The sequence below is a fragment of the Acipenser ruthenus genome, chromosome 7 (genome assembly GCF_902713425.1).
Source record: "Acipenser ruthenus chromosome 7, fAciRut3.2 maternal haplotype, whole genome shotgun sequence".
NCBI classification, from domain to species: Eukaryota; Metazoa; Chordata; class Actinopteri; order Acipenseriformes; family Acipenseridae; genus Acipenser; species Acipenser ruthenus.
Window position 1 is genome coordinate 37519784 of NC_081195.1, and position 21807 is coordinate 37541590.

The window sequence follows — 21807 nt, forward strand, 5'->3', positions numbered from 1 at the left end:
TTAGCCACGGTGTATAGGTCACAAGCTCAGGTGTCCTATTAAACTTGTAGTAAAACCAGGAATGGATTAAACTGTTATGCAATGGGAGTTTTATTCCCATCACTGCAGTTGTGATGAGTGTTTGAAGCAGTATACTGAAGTGAAGCATGGCGCTGTCCCGCTGTCGCCCCCTGCAGGCAGGAAGTCTCACATGGAGGAGGTGCAGGACGAGCTCATGCACAGGCTGACAATCGGGCGCAGCGGGGCCCCCAAGAAGATCCAGGGGCCCCTGAGAGGCAGTAGCAGCTCGGGGGGCCCGGGGGTCGACCTCTCGTACAGTTCCCCCCCGGAGGAGGTGAAGGCCTGGCTGCAGGCAAAGGGATTCAGCCCTGTGTGAGTACCATCGCCTCCGGAGACCGTCTGAACTGTGGACAGTCTGAATTCATACCAATCATCTTGATAACTTTTAGTAATTAGCTAAAAACAGTATCTAATAAAAGAGAAGGACGTCATAAGAGACTGACTAGCTCACCGTGAATTCTTTTCCCATTCTTAATTTTCACTTTACACTACAAAGATCAGTAGCAACAGATTTGTACAGAATGACTCCCTTTTATGAGAAGAACCCTAGGTGGCTGCTACAGTTAATCATAATGGCTTTCTATAAAGTAAACCAAGTCAAATTAATTGACATGAAAAACTGATATAAACAGGTTAGCTTATTCCAAGCTATTAGGTATGCTATTTATCTAATACAGTAAGCGATGTACACTCAAAACCCTTTGACAGGCAAAGTGCCTGAAATCGGCTGTCCTATACATACACTGTGTGAGGATGTTCAGAAGAGTATTTATTTATTTATTTATTTATTTATTTATTTATTTATGTTTCAATGAGGCAACTTCGCCAAGCTTTGAATCCAGACCTCCCCACCACTTATAATCTGCAAAAAATAAAATAAGGGCTTTGTTAAATCTGTCATCACAAGTACAGTGGGATAAAGCTAAAACACTGCTTCTCAATAATAACCTTGTTCCTGCTTCACTCATTGAGGACCAGACCTGTCAGAGAAATACCCTGGAGGGTTGAAATACCCTGAGAGAAATACCCTGGAGGGTTATTTTGTACCAGATCAACCCAGATCACAGTTGCAAAAAATGATATATACATAACATGTACATTTTTATTATGACCTAGCTGCTATTAGTTAAACCTATCAGATGCCTGAATGTATGCTAATCAGCAGAAGCTGAGCTAAAAGCTACCATCACAGTCGGATAACAGGGTACTCGGGTGTAAAGTGTAACATACTGTACAGCACAACTTTGTCAATTCCAGCTCAGCGGAGCGATGATTAAATCAAGGATTAGTTCCAAGTGTAATTGCAAAGGCTGGGAAGCTCAATAAATTGCTTCTTCCTAGCAACCACTGTACTTCCAGTGAATCAGCTATTCAATAGAATTCTACTTGCAGTGATGTATGTACTTTGAACAGTAAAACATCATTCCAGAAAGGATTGCGTGGGTGTTTAAAATGGCAGGTGCATCATGAATAGGAACAGGACACTAGACTAGGCTGTGCAGAACTCTTTATACAATTACATCACACAGTGCAAACTTTAACAGCAGGAATGAGCCAGGGTAATATTTACTGTAAGTCACGAGTGAAATGCCAACTGAGAGGTGGATTCCCTTAGCTATACTGATCTGTAATGTGAGAGGTGGTATCTCTTTACTATACTGATCTGTAATGTGAGACGTGGTATCTCTTTACTGTACTGATCTGTAATGTGAGAGGTGGTATCTCTTTACTGTACTGATCTGTAATGTGAGAGGTGGTATCTCTTTACTGTACTGATCTGTAATGTGAGAGGTGGTATCTCTTTACTGTACTGATCTGTAATGTGAGAGGTGGTATCTCTTTACTATACTGATCTGTAATGTGAGAGGTGGTATCTCTTTACTATACTGATCTGTAATGTGAGAGGTGGTATCTCTTTACTGTACTGATCTGTAATGTGAGAGGTGGTATCTCTTTTTACTATACTGATCTGTAATGTGAGAGGTGGTATCTCTTTACTGTACTGATCTGTAATGTGAGACGTGGTATCTCTTTACTATACTGATCTGTAATGTGAGACGTGGTATCTCTTTACTACACTGATCTGTAATGTGAGAGGTGGATTCCTTTGCTACACTGATCTGCAGTGTGAGAGGTGGTGTTTGTAATGTGCTGTCTGCAGTGTGAGAGGTGGTGTTTGTAATGTGCTCTCTGCAGTGTGAGAGGTGGTGTTTGTAATGCGCTCTCTGCAGTGTGAGAGGTGGTGTTTGTAATGCGCTCTCTGTCTGCAGGACCATCACCAGTCTGGGAGTGCTGACGGGGGCCCAGCTCTTCTCTCTCAACAAGGACGAGCTGCGGACGGTGTGCCCGGACGACGGGGCTCGAGTCTACAGCCAGGTCACCGTGCAGAAGGCAGCTCTGGAGGTACTGCTGTGTCTGCTTCGAAGTGTCCCTCTGATCCAGCTGAGAGTGGATTTCATTCTTGCGCACTCTTTGATGTGTTAGGCCCATGAGTCAGATCTGTCATGCAAAGTGTGTCAAGAGAAAGTACGCTCTCAACTTGATCAGAGGGAGCCAAGTCATTAAATAGAAATAAAAAAAGATTTAAATATATTTATTCTGTTTGTGTACAACCTGCTGTGGTTTAAACATTTTAGAATGCTTTGTCGTTGGCATTCTGAGTGTGAGTTCTATACCTGATGATGTCATACTTTAAGTGTAGTTGCTGCTAATAGGTTTCAATGGGGATGTCACTTACAATATTGATCTGCACAGTGGCATATCTTAAACAAAGCGGCTCTGTAACGCTGTATTGATCCCGTTGGTCCTCCCTGGGGTGATTTTACAGTATTGATCCACTTATGAACATTCCTACATACAATAAACAATATAAAGCAATGAGTCCACCGAGGGTGGTGTTATTCAGACCTGCCACTTTGTGGATCATAAAAATGCACCAGTTGAATTATAGAAGTTGTTTGGCTCTGGTTTTGTAAAACTAGCATGGTTGCACAGAGCGTACTGTATCTCATTTACTCTGTTGGCTTGCTTGCTTGGCTGCCTGTGCTTGCCAGTGTTTAAGTGTCTATAAATCTTTACAAAAGTATGATAAGTATGCATGCAAGACTTTGGGTGAGAAAACCTCTAGACACAATACAGGCGATACCTGCTTCTATTTTTTATGCCACATTATTAAGGCAGTGCGAAGAAGGTACATATTGAAGACGACTGATCATTTCAGTAACAAATCTCAGCAAGGTTATTTCTGAAAGCAACAGGTGTGCCGGGGTGGAAATAAGACTCCTATTGCACAGCAGTTTCACCCGTTCCCGGTTTTACTCCGAGCTTGATTAGCCCGGTGTAGGTAACAAGCTCAGGCATGTCTTATTAAACGCATAGCAAAGCCAGGACTGGATCAAACAGCTATGCAATGGGAATCGTATTTCCACCCCTGGTGTGGGTGCAGAGAAGGTGAAGGGATGCTTGTCTGAAGGGGTGCATGGTGTTTCTGAGCGGTCCTGTGCTTGGGTTGCTTGTGATCAGACCTGGTTTATATGAGGTGCTGTGCTGCTGGCCTGGGCAGTGTTTCTGTGGTTTTTCTCTTCCCCTCTGCAGGCTTTTTGCTGACTCCATAAGGCCTGCCTCTACCGATTTTCATTCCTGCAACGTGGCAGGTATTGCTGTTTAAAGAGAGAGGGCCTGTCTGTGTTGGCCTGGTTTTAGTTCATTTCTAATGGACACTTGAACAGATGGGATTTTTAGTGCCATTCTGCCTCTCCAGCTTCCACTGTACATACTGAATACAAAACAACTGTTAAATAAACACCGGGCTAGGGAGGCAAAACAAGAAGGGACTGTTTCCCATCATCGCACTACAGTGGACCCTGCTGGCCAGGCGCCCAGTGAGCTCGGAGCGGACACCTGCAGGGCTGGCCTTCGTCCCCCTGAGTCCGGTGGCTTGCTGACATCCGCTCTCGATTTCCTGGGTGTAGAAGAGGTCGTGGGATCGGAGGACGCCCACTGAACCTTCAGTTCTGCTGAGCTGTTTGGGGAATTGCTGCGGTGAGGGGACATTCTAAATTGGGGAGAAAATAGCGGGTAAAATAATTGGGCATGCTAAATAAATTTAAAAAAAAATAACACCACAAAGGTCAAATAATAAAGGAAAACAAATATATGTAACAAAATAAGGTCAAATAAGCCTTGTAATTTATTAGGTAAAATTCTCTACAGTGTGAATTTTGTAAGGAAACTGCTGTTTTGAAATATCCGCAGGTTTGGCACGCCTCTGGGGTTAGTGTTGGGAGCATTTTGTTCAGATGTGTGCAATGTGTCACTTTTAAATAAAAAAAAAAAAAAAAAAAGAAACTAGCCAACACAGACTGAGCTCTGTCTTTTTAAAAAGAAAAAAAAAGATACATTATCCCCAGTAGGTGAAGATCTAGCTTTTCCCCCACTAATAGTGATTCTCATGAAACCAAATAGCTAAGCTCAAGCTCTCTCCCTAACCCTAACCCACTGGTTCATTCTTAGTTTATAGTCATGTATGCAATCCCTGACCTCACCCCTAACCTAGGCGATCATTGACCAAACTAGCAGCACTAAAATGAAACCTAGCAATGAAATGAGTCAAACGTTTCAATGTCTTTGTCACTAGCAATGCGTAGACCTTTATGTGTACACCATGGCCTTCCAAAGCCCAAGCAGTGTATCAACACATGCTGTGGCTTATCTAGTCAATTTAGAGTGCTGGACTGTGGTACTGGCACTGAAGGGCCCATGGGGAATGCAATGATGTTTTTCTTGTTTTTTTAGCAGCCAGCCATACACAAACACAGGTGGAATCATCCTGAAGTACCAGCGCCATCTAGTGGACACCTACTGTATTTACAGCAATACCAAATTAAACTTGACACAAAGTAGATGCTCACAAGATTGCTGGCTGTTTTTATGTTTTACATTCTGTATTCCATACAATAATTTTCAACTACGTCACTGGTTGTGTGTCCGCACTCTAGCTAGATAAGCGCCAGCCTGTGTGTGTATACCCCAAGCAATTGGACCCCAGCCCTGTGCATGATCTCTTCCTCTTTTCTCTTCCAGGGTTCAGGCAGCTCGTCGGAGCTGCAGGAGATCATGCGGAGACGACAGGAGAAGCTCAGCTCAGTGGCCTGTGACTCCGGTGTGGAGTCCTTCGACGAGGGAAGCGGTCACTAGAGAGCCGTGCGTTAACCTTCCCTTCCTGTGCATTGTTTTAGGACGCGGTGGATGGGACGACCGCTTTCACTGAGATCATGCGCCGGCGACAACAGCTCCTGCATCAGTGACACCTGAATCCTAGACTAGAGACACACACTGTACCACCACACTGCAGCTTACCATCACAGACCAGAGACACACGCTGTACCACCACACTGCAGCTTACCATCATTGACCAGAGACACACGCTGTACCACCACACTGCAGCTTACCATCACAGACCAGAGACACACACTGTACCACCACACTGCAGCTTACCATCACAGACCAGAGACACACGCTGTACCACCACACTGCAGCTTACCATCACAGACCAGAGACACACGCTGTACCACCACACTGCAGCTTACCATCACAGACCAGAGACACACGCTGTACCACCACACTGCAGCTTACCTGGAGAGTGGTTTTGGGGTGGGGGTGGGGGAGAGATACCCTGGCTGAAGACTTTTGTCCAAGTAACCGAAATAGAAGCACACATTAAAAAAAGTTATTGCAGTAAAGCATTTTGAAAATGACATGATTTATTGATTGTCTAAGATTATTATTAATATTATTGTTTATTATTTACATTTGGTTCATTAGACAAGTATATCCTTTTTTGTGCTTTACATTGATTCTGAGGAATGCCAAAAAAATGTTATTTAAGCAAACGTTAATGAGGTTCTAGATATGGAGTCTTCGGTATACAAATTACTTTTTTACGTTCGAAATATGAAGTGCGACCCCCTTGGCTTGGACACGTTACAGAATGGTTGTGCATGAAGCCTCTAAGAATGTGGTCTGTGTGCTGCACTGATCAGGGCCTCTTCATCATTTTCACTGCATTGCATGCTGTCTATCCTTCCTGGCAAATTAAAACAGCTTCAAATAATACAGTCCCCGTGTTGTTCCCCTGTTCCATAGTCAAATTCAATCAAGGCACCTCATTTCTGTATTAACATCAGGGCTTTTTGAATGTGATCACAAGTTTGTGACACTTGTTTTGCAAACACAGTTCATGAGAAGTCCTCCTGTGTCTGGCAGTTTGATTTACCCGTGTCACAAAGTGGCTCTGTATTGCGTTGAATGAATCTTCCATCATCTGTAACTGTTAAACACTCGATACTGCTGGATTTAGATGAGAAGATTTTATTTCAGTGTGCAGCGATGTGCAATATGAGATTTATTTCCAGCAGTGTCACCAATTCCAGGTTTTAATATGTGCTTGATTAGCACCAGTGTATAGGTAAGCAGCTCAGGTGTGTCTTATTAAACTTGCAGTAAAACCAGATATGGATCAAACTGCTATGCAATGGGAGTCTTATTGCATCCCTGAAATCTGTCAGTTTCTTCTTAGGACAGTCGGTGTGTGTTATGGAGAGAGGATAGGAGAAGGGAAGGCATTAATGATGATCCATAACTTCCACCTTCCCAGGACAAAGGACTAAGTCAATGGATCGGGCCAGTATAACCCTCAGTAGGTCATCCTTTATCCTAGCTAACGTTTGAACAGAAAGGGAGGTTTTTTTAACACATGTGTTTTGGGCAATAAACCAGGTTATTAATCGCTTGAAACAGGTCGTTTGTGGGGGTGTTGGACACAAATGGAATTATTTTTGACCAAAGCTCAAGGCAGTGTAGATTAGAGATATTGAAACAGTGGTGCTGTCTGGATTTTAATGGTTTCACAAACTAAGATGTGATCTTTTGAGCGTCTTGATTGTCTGCTATGCTACGAAGTGAACTTTCCCCTTTGAGCATTCCTGCTGGAGCACAGCGGCCTCTGCGCATTCCTGCAGCCAGGTGTACCCTCTTGGCACCTCCAGCACACCTTGGGCTGTCCCACTCTCAATGCCCACAATGCTCAGGTTTTACTGCGACACATCTGCAAGGTGACCTCGTCGCTTTGTCTGTGTTTTAATGGCTGCGAAACCACCTCTGCCAGAGCAAGATTCTCACATTGCTGTTTTGTGCCGAGTCTGTGCTTGTGGTGCACGCGGTCAGTCCCATTGTAACACAGCAAGCTAGCGGAGGGAATGGAACGCTGAGGGATTGTTCTGTGAGATTTGTCCCGGGGAAACTAAGCATACAGTAATTGTCTCAGAGATTTCGTACCCCCTTAGTGCAAGCACATTTTGAGTTTTTTTGTTAAATAAAACCCAAAGCTTAGTGTACAAAGTGTACATTTTAGTTTTTTCAGTTTCTGGTGTCTGTTGTAAATGTGTTCTTTAGAAAATCACTTTGTATGTAACTTGATTCCTGCACCCCTCTCCCCTATTTTTTTTTTCTTTTTTAATTTTATTTATGATCTGAAAAAAAAAAAAATAATGAAATACATTGTTTGAAAACTAGTAAATGTCTGCATTTTTGGATATTTTTTTTCCCCAAAAAGTAAATGTGCAATCTGTTGCTTAAATGAAAATGTTATTGTATATTTGGGAACAATCCATGTAGAATGATTTATGTTTGTATTTGTGTAGTTGTCATGGTGCCTTTTTTCCCCCACATGATCCTGCTGAAATTCTGCAATAAACAGTATTCTGAAGAACCAATTATTTTCCATTCCCTTGGATGTGTGGATTATGCAGGACTTGCATCGTAAGAACCTAATGAGAGGAGACATACAGCTCATCAGTGTCGTCTGGTTCATCTCAAAATTTTGTCAAGTCAGGTATTTTCTGACATGATTGTGTAACAGTAAGCCTCTCTTACACTAACCTTCGCTCCCATTGGGTCGTGGAAGTTAATTCAGTACTTAGTTTGATAAAGCGTTGAGTTCTTTAAAGGAAAAGTAGTTTTTGGAGCTTTTAAAAAGCCATTATAATTGTACGATTGATTTTACCTTTTAGAAAAAAACTGCACTAACGAAGATTCAGATAAAATAGCTTTGAGAATATGCAGAAGACTCCAAATAACAAGTTTATATCTAACCCACTTTGTACCAACGTGTCGATGCACACGGTGCCCGGAGACAGCAGACATCTTAAACTAAAAACTTTAAATTCATTTTCATTTACTGCTCTGATGGTGTTTATTATTTCATACCCAAACCATTTTTGAAAAACACATTATAGTCAACATGTGTTTAAATGTACACACAAGCACACACACACATACAGTGCAAGGTATGCCACTGAAAACTAGCACAGGTACACACAGTGCAATAAGGTTACACACACTGGCGCCCTCACCCAGGGTCTGTGACCACAGTCTCCACACTCCAGCTAACGAGATCACACAGTAGAAGGACTGACCCTGTTACAGACAATGGGTATTAATACTGTAGAACGAGCAAGGCTGTAGAGGGTGCCTTTCAGTTTGCTATATTCACTGTACCGTACCTTTTTAAAGGTGTGAATGCTAATACTACTGTAGCTTATGCAATTCAGAGCAACATGAGACCGTGTTAGATTTTTTCTTTTTTTTTTTTTTAACCTACAAATCACCCTATTACAAAAATCGAAACTACTTTTGTTTTTTAACTTAATCCTGAGATAAAAACTAATGGTGTTTACTGTATCCACGATGGAGTAACTCATTGTTCAGCAATATTATAAACGCTACCCCGGTTTGATGAGGGCGGGTCAAGTGCTCCTTATTGCACCATCTCCCCCCCCCCGTCCCGTCCCGTCCCGTCCCACAGAAAAGAAAAGCGTTGTGAAGTCTCCAATCCCAGAACGCCAGGCGGTATCCAATGGTAGTTGTTCCCGGTGTTGGTGTCGGTGTCTTCCCCCCCCCAGTCAGTCTCCTGTCCTCGTTTGGTGCAGTACAGTGATGTCCCAGATGAAGTACCCTCCATAGACAATACAGATATTTTAAGGCAAAGCTCCTCGCGAATGCTTCTACCATTTCAAACACAAAACGTCCTGTTTTTAGTTTGTTTTCTTGTTTTTTTGTTTTTTGGGGGTTTTTTGGTATTGATGGCAGTAAAAATCTTTCCTGGCAGAAAGCAAGCACTGAAGCAAGAGAAGGAGGCAAGTGGACTGTTTATCTAGGGGGAGAGAAGAGAGAAAATGAGTTAGTATCCCCATGCAACACAAGGAAACATTTCAAAAGCAGCTTTGAATTACATTATCTTTGTTTTTTTTAGTTAACTGTCGTGTTATTTATTACCAGCAGTGTAGTCCTAAATCTGAAGGTACGGAAACGCCACAAAAATATAGATTCTCTGAAACAAGAATTATTATAGAAATTCATATTTTATTTATATAATGAAATTCTAGTAACACATATAATAGGCAATGCATTTATCTAATTTCTACAAGAATTTCCACAAAGTGTCTTTCTTCATCTTGTCAGAATGCTTTACTTTATTTACGTGTTACGTTCTTAAAGAAGTAGTTTGCAATAGAAGATCCTAATGCTGTTTCCATTGCATCAGGAGGACTGCTGACTGAATCAGACAGGTGTGCGGGAGATGTGAGTCATATGACTTAGCTTCTCTATTATGCAAGTTCTGGCTTGATTACAGCAGACACGCAAGCAGACGTGTTGTGGCTAGATGCCTTCCTCAGTGTGTATTCAAACAGTTTATTACAACTTTATAGAAGGAATTGGTGATTATTACAACTGGATAATGTGTTTGTGCTTCAACAGAAAGTGCCATCAAGCAATAAGATAACACACAAGTGGTTTTTCAATCAATTATTTTACAATTCATTATTTTTAAACAATACAATTACAGAAATGGACCCAATGATAGTTCCTCATTTAGACCTGTAGAGGCAGCTCAAGGCCCATGTATCCGTCTCGCTTCTGTTTGTTAAAGTGTTCTATCACCACCCCTCCTTGGATTCTCAACCAATTCAATACCTGAGGATCTAAGACCTCATTCACATTTGCTATACTCATGTGTGAACTCTAGATTTAGGACACGGTTTTGATGTGGCCCAGGGCCTGCCATTGCTATATATGAACACAAAGCAGACTTCGGGCCGCCTTCTCGTATCACATGACCAGTTTGGTTACATAGCTCAGTAGACACTCCTGTACTACAATGCGTACGAGAGGTGAATAGAGAGCTGAATGTTCTGCTAGCCAAGACGGCAGTGGATCAGTATTGAATGGTAATTATTTCTACATCGTTTAATTATAAAAATATTAAATTAAAAAAAAAATCTACCGGGTTAAAGTTCAGGTTGTTTCTTTCACATACTATACAAGCTGCAGTGCATTCAAAATTATGCTAAACTTGTCACAATTACCTTTTCTTCCTGTTATTTAGTAACTAAGCGATAAATATAAAAACTGCAGGATTGTGGATCTCAATAATGATCAATAACGCGGCAACTTGACGTATTCAGCCACCATTGTTTATTTTCCACGCAACGATATACATAGCTACAGAAGTGCGTATCTTTACATTAAAATACCAATCATTTATTTCAGCTGCTTGCCTTTACACACACACAAAACACTGTTCTCATCCATAAATATTAAGACCACTGATTCACCATAACATAAATCAAAATAGTCAATAATAATATATATAGTTATTTATTTATTTATTTATTTTTTTAATATATACTATAAAATTGTTACGGTGCTGCATTGAAAAAAAAAAAATTAAGGAACATCTGCTACAAATCAAGGATTACTGTATATCCCAGTAGCTCTTCCAGTCTGGGTGCAGGCTATCGTTCCATAAAAAAGCAAGCAATTCGCCACATTTCAGGCCTGCTGTTCAGTCCCAGTGGTGTGAACGGGGTCTGAGAGAGCAGATGTCCTGTCCCATTAAGTTACACGTCTCCCTACTGCATTCGTTTTATTGCTATTACTTGGACGCCATGTTTTTTAAACGTCTTCATCAGGATTTAGTGCCACTGCTCTGTTCCGCTGCTAGTGAATACAAATTACATTTTTAGTGGGGCTTTCGAAGCAAGAGTCCCCACTTTAAATCTTCGACATACTACTACTTCTTCTTATTCTTTGGCACGCTGCTCCTCTTACACCGTTTAAGCTACAAACGCTGTTCAAACTTTAAAACGTGTAGACCGGTCTGGAACAGTGTGCTTGTATACAACTTTCTGATATCTTTTATACTTTTTTAAACTATTAAGTTTTTTCAATATTCTAAAGCTCCCCATTGTTTAAAAACTTCCAACATTCTATTTACTGTAAACAATGTAACTTTTGACACAAATCAGCTACTTTGACCACTTTCCCAACAAGTAAGACAAAAAGTTAGAGCATATGGAATCTTCCTCTACTTCTCTGCTATTCAAATCTGAAATCAAAACAGAAATAACTTTTACCAATCAAGAGGTTCACCTGTTTTAGTAACCGCATCAACAACATTTTTTCTAACTTTTAACAACTGAAATTTTGACCACTTTCCTTAAAGCAAGCCCCACAACTTTACTTGTAAAGTTACCATCTAATATATTTTTATATTGTTTGTTTTCAAATTGCAGTACAGTCCAGAGCCGAGATTTGAAAGGTGTTTCGGTTTTTTTTTTTAGTTTTTTTTTATAAATTTAGTCGTTGCCAATTATTTTTTATTATTTTCTCCTATTTTAGAATGGCCAATTATTTTATTATGCTGAGCTCAACACTACCACCCCTGCGCTGACTCGGGAGGGTGAAGACGAACACACGCTGTCCTCCGAAGCGTGTGCCGTCAGCCGATGGCTTTTTTCACACTGCGGACTCACCATGCAGCCACCCAAGAGCTACAGCGTCGGAGGACAACGCAGCTGTCTGGCAGCTTGCAGGCACCCGGCCAGTCTGCAGGGGTTGCTGGTGCGCGGTGAGCCGAGGACACCCTGGCCGACCTAACTCCCCCCCCCCCGTGACTCCCTGACCAGTGAGCTGCAGTTTCTCTAGGGGTGCACCCTGGTTGAATGCATGTGTTTGTTAGTCTGTTACTCACACTGTGCCAGTCTGCAGTTAGGACTTGCTGGTGTTCTCGTAGATGATTTCTCCAGCGCTGTGGATCTGTTTCCTCTTCCACCACATCAGCTGCACACACTGGTGGATAAATACATACTGCTCCTGCACAGACAGAGAGATGGAGAGAGGGGAGTGCTGGGGTCTTACAGGCAAGCTTTATACTTTTATTTTTGACCCTATAATGCCCATTTATATATCCTACATGATACAATGCTTAACCCCCCCTCTATATTATCTTTTTTTAAAAATCCAGCCACACAGAATTTATTTTAAAAAATTGAGCTTAACAGATTTATCATCACGCTTCTACACTGGCAAATATGACTGTAAAACAACAGGCATTTTCGTTCACCATGTATTATTTTAATAATTAAGTGTTAAAAAAAAAGTTTAAAATAACTACTATTGGTCTTCCGTCACTCCACAAGGTAATTTTATAAAGACCTGCTCACAGAGGGGGCTGCACAGTGCTCACCAAAACAGGGTTCATGGCAGCAGAAACACAGCTGCAGAGGCCCCCCACCCCCATGTACCTCTGTCTGCACCATGGATAGCCTGTGGGATCGCATCTCTGACACCAGCCCCAGAATGTCCACATACTCGTGCTCCCGTATGTGCTGCAGCAAGCGGTCTAAGGCTATGAAGGTCCCCGTTCTTCCCACACCAGCACTGGGAAAACAAAACACACCGCAGCTTAGCAACAGGAGCTGAGCAGCGGGAAGTGTGTTCATCCTGCCACCAAGGAAGTGTCCGGTGGGGTTTTAATACCCGTCGCACAGGGAGTGAATCTACAGTATCCGTGGAGATTAAATAGACCTAATTCAAAGTGAAAATCCAGAAAACTTCTACAGAAGAAACCTTAAGAAATGACCACATCAAAAGCACACTGACTATACTCTAAAAAAAAAAAAAAAAAAAAAAAAAAACAGGTTTCAAATTTACTGGCAGGTTGGATCTGGTCATGTCCGTTTCCTCCTAGTGATCCTCAAGTCACTGTTCAGTTCCTTGTGTAACTCTAAGGTGTTAAGCCCAGCGCAGTGTCTCTGCCGCCCCCCCGTCTCTCTCACCTGCAGTGCACCAGGACCGGTCCTTTCCTCCTGGCAGCCTGCTGCCTGACAATCTGGACAAACTGCAGGATGCTCTCGGCTGCATTGACGGTGGGCACGCCGTGGTCCGGCCAGGCGGTGTAGTTCAGATGCAGGACATCCTGAATCTCATCCGCCTGGAACGCAAGCAGAGCAGGGAGAGGAGGGAGTTCACACACCCTGACAAGCAGCTCCCAGGAGAGGAGGGAGTTCACACACACACACACACACTGACCAGACGAGGAGGGAGTTCACACACACACACACACACACACTGAACAGGAGAGGAGGGAGTTCACACACACACACACACACACTGACCAGGAGAGGAGGGAGTTCACACACACACACACACACACACACAGACCAGGAGAGGAGGGAGTTCACACACACACACTGATCAGGAGAGGAGGGAGTTCACACACACACTGACCAGGCGAGGAGGGAGTTCACACACACACACTGACCAGGCGAGGAGGGAGTTCACACACACACACTGACCAGGAGAGGAGGGAGTTCACACACACACACACACACACACACTGACCAGGAGAGGAGGGAGTTCACACACACACACACACACACTGACCAGGAGAGGAGGGAGTTCACACACACACACACACACACACACTGACCAGGAGAGGAGGGAGTTCACACACACACACACACACACTGACCAGACGAGGAGGGAGTTCACACACACACACACACACACACACTGACCAGGAGAGGAGGGAGTTCACACACACACACACACACACACACACACACACACTGATCAGGAGAGGAGGGAGTTCACACACACATGCACACACTGACCAGGAGAGGAGGGAGTTCACACACACACACACTGACCAGGAGAGGAGGGAGTTCACACACACACACATACACACACACACACACACACTGACCAGGATAGGAGGGAGTTCACACACACACACACACACTGACCAGGAGAGGAGGGAGTTCACACACACACTGACCAGGAGAGGAGGGAGTTCACACACACACACACTGACAAGCAGCTCCCAGCCGCTACAATAGTGACAGCTGGGTTAAATCGTCAATAAATCATAAAAAACATGTGTTGACCAATTAATAAAATCATTGGTTCAATTAAGTAATTATGAAAACCAGAAGACCCTGCGGCTCTACAGGACCAGGGTTGGCCAACCCTGGTTTATATATTGCACTGTGAGTGCTCCCTTACAAAAGTTCACTACAGTATTTTGGAAGTTTTCCCCCATGCTTTTCCCACTGTTATACTCTGCATTTACCATAGCTTACCCCGGATTGCCATGTTCATTAATATGCTTTACCATACCTTGCTATTCTTTATAACAGGGGTGGCCAAAATCAGCTCTTCCACTCCTGGTCTTTGTTCCAGCCCTGTTCTCAATTGTTTGAACCAATTAAACCTCCATCCAGACCCTGAAGTCGTTCCTGATCTCATTTGACCTGTTAAACCAGGAGTGGAATAGCCCTCCAGGACTGGGATTGGACACCCCTGCTTTACACTGCTTATTACACCTTCCAGTGCTTTTACTATGGTAAACTTTTATAAGGGCTGTGAAGGTCATTTTCACAAGCTTTTGGGTATTAAAGTAAAACTACACAGTAAGAAACTCAATTGAAGTCAGTTTTCCAAATACGGTGCTTATTATAGGTACACTGAAGAAGGCACCAGCTGAAACGTCTGTCTGCTTGATGAAGCTTCTTGTAGTTTTAGGATTGTTTTGGTGTTAAATGTAAAGGAGTTTATCCCTGTTAATTCAATGCCCAGTTCTCCTGTACTCCCCCTCCTCCTCCTAGCTGTCTGATTACACTGATGCCCAAGTCATTGACCACACTCACGTAGCTCAGTCTAAAGTTGCGAATGGCCCACTCCGTCACTTCCTTCTCGGACGTCATCTTCACGGTGACGTCTCCGTACACAACAGGCTCTTCGGTGAAGGGCCAGTAATGGTCACATTTTACCTGCAATGACAAGATGAGATTCGTCATGTAGGCAAATCCATTCATATTTATATACAGGGAGATTTATAATGCGTGCAACACTGCTTTTCAAGCCAACCAGCTCCCTGGTGTAGGGGGCTCTGCATGTGGCTGGTGAGGTGCTGTGACTCACTCTCCGGCGCTCGCTGCACTGGGTCAGCATGACCACCATGCGACACTTCTCCTGAAGCACCATCTTCCAGAAGTCGTTCCTGGTCTCGGGCAGGGGCCCCTGGGTGGCGATGTACTCCTGAGGAGACCGGTACCCCTGCAAATGCAAAACTGAGTCACAAACCCACCTGCAAACCAGCTGCACAAAATATGGGAACAAGAGCAGACACACATTCCCACACAGCTCCTCCTTTACTCACTACCCCGGAACCCTTGTCTCAGTCGCATGTGGTTAATGTATTCAGCCTTTAACGGTTGCTTAGATGTAAATGTTAATACACATTCTGATACTCTCAATAACATCACAATAGGATTCAATAGTAGTGACTATATTGTCCCATCCCCTTTTAATCTACTTCTGATCATTATTAAAGGATATGCACACATCACCAATATCTATTGGCCCTGTAGCATGGACTTATTGAAACAGTCGCAGATAATACAAACTAGTTCAGAAGTGAATCTCGAGATTATTATTGGAGTGCGTGTGGGGTTTGAAAGCAGTAGAAGCTGGTGTTCCTCAGTAACAGTAAATAAACTAGCAGGGGTGTTTCTGGATGTGCATCTGTTTCAGTTAAACTGAGCCCTGGATCCTGCCGCTGCTTGCTGGTGCATCTCTGAGCACACGCAGTGAAGCGCCACCTGGCTTACGGGAATGTAATTGGCGTTGATGTAATCAGAGCCTTCGTCGTTGTGCATTGAAATCAGTTTCACTCGGCTGAAGTCATCTGCAAATAAACAGAGAGAGGCACACAGGCAGAGATCACGTTCCCATCCACATGCACCATGAGCACAACTGAATATATTTTCCCACCGTCACGGCAAATAAACACATCAATGCCATAAAGACAGAAGCACGAGAGATGCCCAGAACGCGGTCTGTCTGTCTACAGTCTCTGTACTGCTACTTGTGAATTTAGATGGGGAGGACCTTCAGCCTTTGAGGAGTATTTATCAGCCGGTATTAAATTAATCCATTCATTAATGTGTTGATTTAAAAACCAGAAAAGCTGTCCTCCCCTCACCTTTACAATTAAGTACCACTCAATGGCAATTAACTTCCGCATTGAGCTGACAACACAAATATTTTCATTGTCTTCAGTTTACGACCTCGGTTCCCCGGATGAGAGGAAAATTTGCTTACAATCAGCTTTTCAAACATGTTCATTGTGGTTGATTGGGACTCGTTGTAAAGGTGAAGGAAGAACAGCTTATCTTGTTTTGAAATCAACACATTAATAAATGGATTTATTTACTAGCTGCTGATAAAATTTCTTAAAGGCAATAAGCAGTAGGAGTACGAGCATCGGCACGCCCCTGATGTTTTAATTCTCATCTACAGCTCTGGCCAAAAGTCTTGCATCACCCTATAGAATTAACTGATTTTGCTTCCTACAGTCGAATGAAACCTGCTGAAAGTCACGTTAGCGTATTGAATTACACACCACTTTGTAGTTTTCCAAATACGTACCGAAAAATTGACAACTGAATGACATTTCGAAATCTAACATGAAATACTGTACTACTATTATGGCTTCCGGTAGACTTTTGCAATATAATTTTGTAGTTGATATTAAATAAAATACCTAAATTATGTTCCTAAATTATGCTCCCTTCGCAGCCTTAGGAGTCTTTTCAGAAGCACAGCCACAGAAAATCTTACCAGGATATCAGACAGGGATAGAAATGGAATATTGTGGAAATGAAGATGGTATAACATTCCCTTTAATAGTATTACAGAAACAGCCGCGACTCTCAGCGTGGGTTTTGGGACTCACACGGCAGGATGTTGGTGTATCGGTTCTTGGCTCGGTTTACAGGCAGGTCAGCAGCTTCGTGTGGGAGATCCAAGCCCACGTGCTTCAGGTCCTGAAAAGAAAACCAGATCCTATCAGACAATGAAAGCTCTTGAGAAGCTACTCCCAGATACTCTACTGAAAGTTTCTAAGTGTTGGGCGGCTGCCTCTATCAAGTTGAGATTGTGTTTCATTCTGACGCACTCTCTGCTGTGTCAGGGTCTGTCATACAGAGAGTGCAAGAGAAAGTCCACTTTCACCTTGATTAGAGGCAGCCACCGAACACTTAGAAACAGGCATGTCATTAAATCTACATAAAAAACAGCTGAAACCCTGATGTTAATGTACTTTACATGTTTCTATAGAGCCTGCTGTGGTTGAAACGTTTCTAATGCGTTTCTAACTCTCAGCGACATTGTAAGTGTAGCTGCCGCAAATAGGTTTCAATGGGGGCATGACTTATAATGACAGTGAATTGCCTGCCATTATAATTTCATCACCAAACTGCAAACTGTTTTTTTTTTTTTATTATTTATTTATTTTTAAATAGAGATGTTAGATTCAGTTTAATTTCCTAAATGTTTCAACTTCAGCATTAAAGTTAAAATGTTACATCTGTGTAACCATGAGAAGAGTGCTGTTACTTTTTTTTTTACCATGTTCTATAACACTAATGTGGATGAGGCTACATATTTAAGAATATATAGAAAATACGAAATATTGATTCAATGACCTAAAGCTGAGGGAACGCGGAGCCACTTTGTGGCTTAGAGCTTGGTTTCAGGAGACTAGGTTTCAGGCCAGGCACACTAGTGGAGATTTGGGGTTTGATACAGCAAAGTTGCCTCAGACGAGGTCGCCCGGTCACCTGGAACCAGGTTTCAAGCCATTGTTCTGAAAAAGCGGCTTTGTGTTCCCTCAGGTTTACAGTGTGCCTACTGTATCAACCCTACACCTGACCTCTTTATTTGACATGTGTAACTCTAAAGATCCCTAGCTGAAATCAGCCTCACCTCAAACTGCAGGGAGAACTTGTAACCGGAGTCTCTGCTCATATCTTTCATGTAGGTGTCAAAGTCGTCTAACTGGACCGGGCTGGAAGAAAGGAAGAGGGAAGCGCTCAGGTTTACCTCAAACTCAAGTGTTTCCTTCAACGTGTTCAGCAGGGTAAAGTGTTCTGCTGTTTTGTAACTACGTAGGGGTCCCCATTTCCACTGCAGAATCTGGCTAAGCCACAAGGTTGTTTCCATATTCTGTACTAAGACTTGAGTTTGACATGACATGCGGTTATTGCTTATTGATCTCTGAACTTGCCATCGTCTGGGTTTCGATTTGACTGTTCTCGTTCTTCAGTCTCTGCACTGGCCGTGACAGTCGTGAGACAGATGACCATTGCCAGTACTTTGACTGAACACTGTAGTTTGTTATAACTAGCTGCTCTATAGTTTGTTATAATATCATGCATTTTACCATTTGTAGTTATGTGTTCCTTTTCTCTCTTATACATGTGATCAAATCATTTATTACAAAGGAGCATGGAATGAATATGGGTAGTTTAATCCACATGGATTAACAGGGCTGCATTCAAAATGAATGACTTCAGAACTCAGAGGCAGTGCAGAAGATATTCAGGTGGTATTCCTGTGGGATTCAGCCGGGATTCATTATGAATTTGCGGCCCTTATTTTAAAGTGTTACCGACATATGTAACACAGCGTCTGTGTCTGTGTATTAATAAGAGCCAGTAAAACTAAAGAAAACATGATCCAAATGTCAGGATACTAGATGGCGCTGGCTCTCCTATAAAGTCTCAGGTCACTAGATGGCGCTGGCTCTTCTATAAAGTGTCAGGTCACTAGATGGCGCTGGCTCTTCTATAAAGTGTCAGGTCACTAGATGGCGCTGGCTCTTCTATAAAGTGTCAGGTCACTAGATGGCGCTGGCTCTTCTATAAAGTGTCAGGTCACTAGATGGCGCTGGCTCTTCTATAAAGTGTCAGGTCACTAGTTGGCGCTGGCTCTTCTATAAAGTGTCAGGTCACTAGATGGCGCTGGCTCTTCTATAAAGTCTCAGGTCACTAGATGGCGCTGGCTCTTCTATAAAGTGTCAGGTCACTAGATGGCGCTGGCTCTTCTATAAAGTGTCAGGTCACTAGATGGCGCTGGCTCTTCTATAAAGTGTCAGGTCACTAGATGGCGCTGGCTCTCCTATAAAGGCATTCTAGCCCAGGTTATAGAAACAGAAACTTATCATAATATCCACAGCATCAAGAACCACTCAGAAGGATTGGAAACAGAATTAAAACAAGTCATTTGAAGAACATGTTTTTTTAACTTGAGTTTCCAACACTAACATGGAAACAGATCTATAAAAATAAATACAATACCTGAAGTATTGAAGTATTAACATTGGGGAATGGGAATACTGTTTGTTGAGTTAGTTGCTGGAATTCAGTACACTGAAGGAGGCAGTGGCCAAAACCGTTGTGTTTCTGTATTCGAATCTACTCTATCATTAACTCTCTACAGACACTGCTAAACTACCCCTGGAATCATCCATTTCCTACACTTACAATGCCTGCATCACACCAACATGCGTTTACAAGGCTTCATTTTGTTCCTATTAAATGCATAAGCATAGCAAAGTGTAGTAAAGCACAGTGAAAGCAAGCTAAAGCATAGAGAATGACAAAAGCCAAGGGGAGTCATGGTATAAGATTAGTACTGTATTGTCTATCAAGCTCTATAGATCTGTATTCTATTGCTGTCTATACAACTTGTACTGTAGAAATGTATGGAGTACTGCTTCCTGTTGTGGAATTCTAAAACCCGCCTATACAAATCTATACATTTTCAATCTAGAATTTTCACACGCACCCCCCCCCCCACCCACCCATGATTTGAAACAAAATAAAAGGCTTACTTTGTTAGCTTCCTCTTCTTCAAAGCAGTTTTGCTCCTTTAAAATAATAATAATAATAATAATAATAATAATAATAATAATAATAATAATGCATTTGAGTCCATAAATGCATTTAAAAAACAAAACAATACACAGTGCCCACAGCAGCTGTGTATGAAATAAAAAGAGAGGATAGACATTATTTTATACACTTGTATTACCCCGTCCTAATTCCTGTTTTCAGTGGGTTTTAAATGCAAGTATATCAAATATTTCAAGCTTCTGAATGTTTATTTGAAAGAATGTTGAAAGGATGTTGACTGGCTTGGAAAAACGACATTTCTGGAAATGTCAATTGATATTGTAGCATTGCACCTGGCTGGCTGATTCCGCTGCTGCCTGTAGCTGCACAAAACAAATTCTTCATATAACCACCCATTTCACTTTCTCTAAACTTAGCCAATAAAATATAAGTATTTCTCTTTCTTCAGCCCTGATGGTGTTCAGCTACCGGCAGCAGTCTTTTTGTGGTTTCTGACTGGGTGTAGAATTTGCACTGGCAATAGGAAACCCCAGAAAGTGCTGCCAGGAGATTTTCTACAGGTCTTAATCAGTCCGATATACATATATTATAATTTATATTATAGTTTATTCTTCAACCCTAAAATTAGAGTCATGAAAGTCACCACAAGAACCTTGCTCTCCCTCTCCCTCTCCATCTCCCTCTCCCTCTCCCTCTCCCTCTCCCCCTCTCCCTCTCCCTCTCCCCTTCCCTTTCTCCCTCTCTCTCTCTCCGTGTGTTAGTGTGTTAAGACAGTCATTTAAGTGTGTTTCATATGGCAGTTCGAAGTGCGATACTCACCAGGGATTAATATAAAAAGCCAAGAGATAGTCAGTCCAGAGGCATGACGGCAGGAGGGTGAGGAAGGCAAAAATGCTCCTGCGCCTGGAGAATGAATTGGACACAGGGACAGACAGACAGACAGAACAGGGTGCTCTGTTAGGTAGTGCAACGAGGTGGCAGAGAAAAGACAACATCCAGGTGCTTGGGGGGGGGGGGAGGTTAGTCTTTCATTAGCGGTTAATACAAGGCATGCAGCTTCACCTCAGATATCAAGCTGAGGGAACACGAACTTGGTTTCAGGAGACGAGGTTTCAGGCCGGCACACCAGGGGAGACCTGGGGTTTCATACAGCAAAGTTGCCTCAGACTAGGTCTCCCACTCTCCTGGAATCAGGTTTCAAGCCACTGTTCCTGGAAAAGTGGCTTTGTGTTTTCAATTTAGACTAAAATAATCCAGTGTTTCAACCTGCCCAATGTCAATCGGAGTAGAGTTCTGTAAACACGGAGCTCGACAGCAGAAAGCTCCGGCTCCAGCGGATTTGAAGAAGATTTTTTGGAACAAAAGAGTTCTGCATTTTCTGATCTCAAGGAACGAATAGGAATATACAGAGCAGAGGACCGCAAAGTGAAGCTGAAATGATTACTATTATAGTAAGAGACATACGTAACTATTAATCTCAGTCGTGCTAAATTTAGAAGTTTAAAAGTGAATACATTCAACAATCAAAGATACAGAAACCTAATGAATTCACTGAAGACATTGAGAACCATTTCGAAAAGTCTGTCATTGCAATTATAAAGCTTCTTTTAGTATGAACTACTATTGAACGTGGTGGTGCTGTTTT

The 21807-nt window shown here is 42.5% G+C and overlaps 2 protein-coding genes across 18 annotated transcripts in view; one reads left to right on the forward strand and one right to left on the reverse strand.

Annotated features, from left to right (window-relative positions):
* LOC117415482 (epidermal growth factor receptor kinase substrate 8-like) overlaps positions 1-7832 on the forward strand; it is a 91024-nt gene extending 83192 nt beyond the window's left edge. For 9 of the 11 annotated variants that reach the window (XM_059026876.1, XM_059026874.1, XM_059026873.1 and 6 more), the window contains 3 exons: positions 177-372; positions 2331-2463; positions 5143-7832. In XM_059026876.1, coding sequence (XP_058882859.1) covers positions 177-372; positions 2331-2463; positions 5143-5256 — 443 coding nt within the window. In that variant the 3' untranslated portion in view covers positions 5257-7832. Of the gene's footprint in view, positions 1-176; positions 373-2330; positions 2464-3654; positions 3714-5142 lie in introns of all 11 variants that reach the window. The other 2 variants (XM_059026885.1, XM_059026882.1) reach the window with 2 other exon arrangements.
* The window catches only part of LOC117416165 (receptor-type tyrosine-protein phosphatase O-like), a 60350-nt gene continuing 44299 nt past the window's right edge, over positions 5757-21807 (reverse strand). For 5 of the 7 annotated variants that reach the window (XM_034027235.3, XM_034027234.3, XM_059026871.1 and 2 more), the window contains 11 exons: positions 20982-21065; positions 20141-20176; positions 18232-18313; positions 17201-17291; positions 16074-16150; positions 15385-15519; positions 15111-15233; positions 13239-13393; positions 12705-12840; positions 12152-12273; positions 5757-9271 (listed from right to left, as the gene is read on the reverse strand). In XM_034027235.3, the coding sequence (XP_033883126.3) occupies positions 12169-12273; positions 12705-12840; positions 13239-13393; positions 15111-15233; positions 15385-15519; positions 16074-16150; positions 17201-17291; positions 18232-18313; positions 20141-20176; positions 20982-21065 (1024 nt within the window). In that variant the 3' untranslated portion in view covers positions 5757-9271; positions 12152-12168. The other 2 variants (XM_059026870.1, XM_034027238.3) reach the window with 2 other exon arrangements.